The sequence below is a fragment of the Triturus cristatus genome, chromosome 1_1 (assembly GCF_964204655.1).
Source record: "Triturus cristatus chromosome 1_1, aTriCri1.1, whole genome shotgun sequence".
In the NCBI taxonomy this organism is placed as follows: Eukaryota; Metazoa; Chordata; class Amphibia; order Caudata; family Salamandridae; genus Triturus; species Triturus cristatus.
This window is the reverse complement of record NC_140579.1, coordinates 140398107-140404106: the sequence shown is the minus strand read 5'-3', so window position 1 is coordinate 140404106 and position 6000 is coordinate 140398107. Positions and strand designations below refer to the sequence as shown.

The window sequence follows — 6000 nt, the reverse complement described above, 5'->3', positions numbered from 1 at the left end:
CATTAAAAAAAAAAAAAAAATGTAATACCTTTGGCCCACCCCCTGAGCCAGGGAAAATCAGAAGACACTGTCATCTTAAACCCACTACCAGGCACCGCGAAAAACACGCACTGCCTTCAGACATTAAAATACATTGACAAATTGGGATACGTATCCAATCACAGAATGTCCCAAATACGCTTCAAAGTGCTATCAGAAGCCATTTGTCTCTCAGCCGTGCAGTTTCTGTCATCAGCGCTTTTCCTCCCCTTTTCCACAAAAGCAGTGCAAACATAAACAGCAAAATATCCTATTATGTGAGATTTGGTTGGCTCTGTTTTAAAGTAACTTTGCGCGTGAACAAATTTGCACGAAGTAGGGGCATTGATTGATGGCGGTTGATTGATCGGGTTCGGCCTCAAGCATAGATACCAGCTGGCATAGAGGGCAAAGTTAAGCTACAATGTTTTGTTAAAATTGTCCCCACCTGAAACCAGGGCCCTCCCCTTGTCCACTGCAGTTGGGTAGCAACAAACATCTGTTATTTAGCGCCAAGATACCTGCGCGTGAACGTGCTTTTAAATACGTGTGTGCATGCCATTTATTTCAAATCCCTATTGAGTGACATGTGCAGGTTTACCCATTATGTTGTATGTTTAAACAAAACATTACTTTGATGTTGCTCACAGATCTGTTGTGCGAAGTGGTGTTGGTCCATCGGTCGTGACGCAGTATCGGTCGTGGAGTGTGTCGGTTTACCAGTCGTAGGGTGCTGCCGGGCGCAAAATCCGAATCCTGGTCCGTGTTACTTATTGTGTAGTAACAAAGTAGCTGGAGAGCTCCGCAATGGCCTACAGTCCAGTTTCCAAGCCTTGCAAACGACCCAGATCGATCCAGAGTGAACACAGACCTTCCAGGAAGCATGGGAAGAAGAGTACTTGTTTGTGGAATGCCCAAAAGAAAAAGCCACTTGTTTGCTTTGCAAAGAGAAAGTAAATGTGCTTAAGAGGTATAATCTGGAACGGCACTACAAAACGCGGCACTCTGGATACACTGCAAACTATCCACTGAACTCCAAACTGCGTTCTGCAAAGGTGGCATCACTAAAGGAAGCACTTGTATCCCAACAAAAGCTCTTTCTGTGCCAGATGAAAGAATCCGAGGCAGTAACCGAGGCATCCTTCCAAATTTGCTACTTACTTGCCAAACATAAAAAGCCATTTACAGAAGTAGAGCTGGTTAAGAAGTGTTTTCTCTCGGCAGCAGACATTTTATTTGCCAACTATCCTAATAAATCAAACATTATGAAGGAAATAGGTGCATTGCAACTGTCAGATACCACATGCACACGTCGCATCGAGTCAATGGGTGACAATGTTCTAGCGCAGGTCATCAATGCAGTCAAGCTGTCCCCTTTCTTTAGCATTGCTGTGGATGAGTCAACAGATGTAGGTGATGTGGCACAGTTAATGATTTGGGTGAGGTATTTGGAACAAGGAATCATTCCAAAGGAAGAGCTACTCTGCCTTTTGCCATTGCATGGTCACACAAGAGGAGAGGATGTATTGGCCAGCATGTGTCATTTCTTTGAATCGCATCACCTGCCATTGAACAATCTTGTAAGTGTCACTACAGATGGAGCACCCTCCATGATTGGACATGAGAAGGGCTTTGTATCTCTGTTAAGAAAAAAACTTCAATCATCCACTTTAATTGATTATCATTGTATAATCCATCAGGAAGCATTATGCGCCAAAATAAAACAAGGGCAACTAAATGAGGTTATGAAGCAAGTCGTTAAAATTGTTAATTATATTCGAGCAAAAGCACTCAACCACAGACTTTTTAAATCATTGCTGAGGGATGCGGAAAGTGAATATGCAGATCTGTTGTTGCATACTGAGGTTAGGTGGTTGAGCAAAGGTAGAGTGCTAGAAAGGTTTATTAGTTTGCTTCCTGAAATTGAACAATTTGTAATCAGCCGAGGGCAGTCCTTCCCAGAATTATATGACTTGCAATGGCTCACCATGCTCCATTTTCTGTGTGACATCTTCTCACATTTCAACACACTCAATCTGGCACTTCAAGGTAGACAGAAACTTGTGTCCTCAATGATGAGTGCCATATACTCCTTCGAAAGTAAACTCGAGCTGTTCCGAGAGCAGATGAACGATGGTGATCTCACACACTTTCCTAAGTTGCAGGCTTTAACACAGAGGGTTGAAAAAGCTCAGGAAATGTTGTTCAGTCTCAATCTGTGTACTTATCTGGAGGAAGTGTCTGGGGACATTAAGAGGAGATTTTCTCAGTTCAGAGTTCTCACCCCACTTTTCCGACTTGTAGAAAATCCATGGATGGTTAGTGCCAGGAATCTTGAAGCTGTTGAACTTCTTGGTTTGAAAAGGGCACAAGCTGAGATGGAACTAATTGACATGCAATTCAGCTCTGTGCTCGAGTCCTCTTTCTTGGGGAAGGAACCAGAAGATTTCTGGCAAAGTGTGCCACCTGAGAAATTCCCTCTTCTTTTTACCTTGGCACAGAGAATACTTTGCATGTTTGGCTCCACATTTGTATGCAAGTATTCCTTTTCTACAATGGGTGCTATAAAAAACAAACTAAGAAACAAACTGACTGATGCACATCTGGATCACCTCATGAGACTTGCACTCTCTGAAAAGGTTCCAGAATACAAGAAGTTAATTGCGGACATGAAATGTAAAATTAGTGGATAAACTCTGTGCCTTGGGAAAGACTTTTCCCCATTATGTTTGCCTTTGTACTTGATGTTCTATTTCCCCTAAATGCCTTCAAATAAAAATGTATTATCAAAATGTGCTCTTTGTAGTTGCATCTGATTGTGAAATACAGCATTGCCTAATGTTTTGGAAGGTTTTTTTTTACTCTAGCTCCGCCCCCCACTGATCCCGCCCCCACTGACTCCACCCCTACCAGTGCGGCCCTCGGCCACTAACCACACTGTAATTTTGGCCCCCGACAGAAAGTTTGTGAGTACCACTGCTGCAGGGCTTTCTTAAGCACATGGGGCCGATTCAAAAACAACTTTTTGTAGTACGTTAGTAGTACAACTACAATAGCACTTCTAATGTACTATAGAAAGCCATTCACATACCTGCATGTGGAGGTCTCCACCTCCGCCTCTCCTATTTTAAGACCGAGCATTTGATATCTCTTGTATATACTTTAGTATACACTTATATGTGTATGTCCTTTGTGGGCTCTGGAGATTAGCCCTAGGACTTGTCTGCTTCCGCTTAGGGACTTTTTTTCTGTTTAATTGCCTCTATTTACCGGTCTTGATAGAAAACGACCAGCAGGGGTCAGTAAAATACCAGAATCACTTTAGCATTCTCTAGATTCCAGTCCACAGAAATTGTCTTCCACGAGCACCCGTAGACAATATTTTTTTCAAATCTTGTATTTTCAGTGACATGACCACCAAAGGCCCTGATTTTATATTAAAAACAGAGCTTTGGACTATAGCATTTCCTGCTGAAAGGCAATATTTCTCTCCATGTGTTCCCATACCTGGCGTGCTCCGCAGTTTGGTGCTTACTTTCCCTCCATGTTAAAGAACAGTAGATGTTTCAGCACCCAGGCTATTGTGCTGCATAGCTAAATACCTATAAGGTCCCAAAGGCGAGACCGATTGCAATGCAAATGCTTGTTCTGTGTGGTGACCGTCGCTCGATTACAGAGATCTCACATATAAGTGTACATTTTAGTAATACAAGTGGGGGGGTGGCAGGAGTGCATAGAAAATGGGGAACACGTACAACTAAAGGAGAGGGGGTAATGGAGCAGCAGGGGGGAGGGTTTAGGGAGTTTATTGGAGGGACAAACACCCACCCACAAAAGAGTACGTTTAGTACTATTCACAAAGTGCCCTTCTAGAGTTACTACAACCAGCAAGCACTTGGAATTTCAATAGGTTTTGCCTTTGTGACCCATTGCTTTTTTATTGGTTTTAGCCTTGCTGCATGGCATCTCTGACAGTGGCCGCCATAAAGAAAGGGTGGTGGGGAGGGTGGAGGGAGCATGGGGGAGCGCGGGGGAGGGAAGCGTGGGGATGCTAATCATAATAACAAAAAATTAAAAAAGAACTTACCTTAAGGTACTGGCCGCCTGCCACGTCGCGCCTCCGTGTGCTTTTCCTGGTCCCAGCAGCCCCTGGGACAGACTCCCATTCAATCCCCGCGCTGCTCTCATGCTGTGAGAGCAGCGCGGGGATTGGTCTGAGCAGGCTGCAAGAATTACAAATTATATATGGGTATTCGTAGGTACCCATGGATTGTACAAATAGAGTGGCAGAGTGCATGCCAAGCGATTACTATTTTCGACATAATATAGAAGATGTTTGGGCCTTAATAATTCCTCCTTGGTTCACACCAATATTCAAATTCAATATCAAGAGACCTCCAAGGTATGAATTAATTATAAATAATGAAAGAAATAATACACGTCGGAGCGCTCACCAATAGAGAAGTTTTCGTAAATAACGAGGTCAAAGTCTTTTTTTCATAACCATTAGTCTTTTTTCATAACCGTTAGTCTTTTTTCTTAAACTTTTTATCACCTACAATTTTGTTTTAATAAATAGTACCTTTATTTTGGTTTGTGGTACCCTTAATTTGAGTTCTAGAAATATATGCCTATTTGACTCAGCCAGTAATTATACGGATAACCTTAACAAAGGACCTATCAGGTCACATGCAAAAGCAGTATACCCCCAAGATAGCGCCCATCATTACGAGAGTTAACGCTCCAGTGCCTGCTCCACAAGCTGTTTTCCCACCTCTACGGTGCATATAACCTGAGCTCCCTGATTCACACGCCATTATGCGGTGATCCTGGGAGAGAATAGGTCTCACGGCTGGAGGTGCTAACTAGACAAGTAAGATTTTCCTTTCACAGCTAATCTATCGCGGCGGTGCCCGCGTTCCAGTACCTTCTGGCAACCTTTTTTCTTATCTAGCTCCTTGGCTCGCCAATAATGAGATTTTACTCACCACCTTTAATTCTCTAACTTAGGGATCTAGAGACCCTCCGCCCCAGCGACACCATGAAGTATAATAATACTTTTTAAAAAGTAGGTGAAAACAGCGGAATCCATTATGTTTTATGTTTTTATGTTTGTATGTCTGTGTGTCCACAGGTTTTTCACTTGAGCACTTTTTTAAGAAAAACTAACTAATCCAAACTCTGTTACAGGAGATACCTGGCACCACGATATAACGTACACCAATTTGTTTTCCCTGTCCACGACATCCAGTGGACAGGTGTATATATCTAATCTATGTGTGTCATTATATCTCTAAACAGATACATCATCCAGATGTGACTATGGATTATTTTTTCCACAAGGGAACCGTATGTATAGAAATAAGCATACCTAGTACGTTTGCTACAAATAAATACTTTCAATTTAATGCACGGAGTGGTACACACAGAGCTGGTCCTTGTGTGGTCCTGAGGAAGTGGTTGGGGTAACCACGAAACATGTCGACGAAGTAAATAGGGACAGCCTCACATAATTGTCACTGTTCTCTGTTACTAGCCCCTTTTAATATACATTTACCATATAGGAGCAGAATAAAGTCAGACCTCACTATCTAGGTAATTTTTAATTCACTTTTGTCACTCCACATTCACAGCACAACACATAGTTAAAAAAAAGTGCTCCTACGTAATCCGCAAGTTGCAGCACGCCCCAGACAGTAGATGCCTGGGAGGACCCCTATGATGAAGCATGTCACCCTGGGGCAATCCTAGGTGAGTGAGGGGACTCTAGAAAAACAAGTGTTTTTCCAGGAATATTTTGTCTAGGACTCTGCCGCATTGAGTAGAGTGTCAATATGTGGCATGTAATTATGTGGCACTGAGTGGTATTATATGGAGTGTATTTATGTTGCATTGAGTAGAGTGTTATTATGTGGCGTGTAATTATGTGGCACTGAGTGGTAATATGTGGAGTGTATTTATGTTACATTGAGTAGAGTGTAA

The 6000-nt window shown here is 42.5% G+C and overlaps 1 protein-coding gene across 1 annotated transcript in view; it reads left to right on the top strand.

Annotated features, from left to right (window-relative positions):
* Positions 1–1127: 1127 nt before the first annotated feature.
* Positions 1128–6000, top strand: part of LOC146869838 (protein FAM200C-like) — a 50026-nt gene continuing 45153 nt past the window's right edge. The window contains exon 1 of the mRNA XM_085640650.1: positions 1128–2336. Coding sequence (XP_085496776.1) covers positions 1128–2336 — 1209 coding nt within the window. The remainder of the gene's footprint in view (positions 2337–6000) is intronic.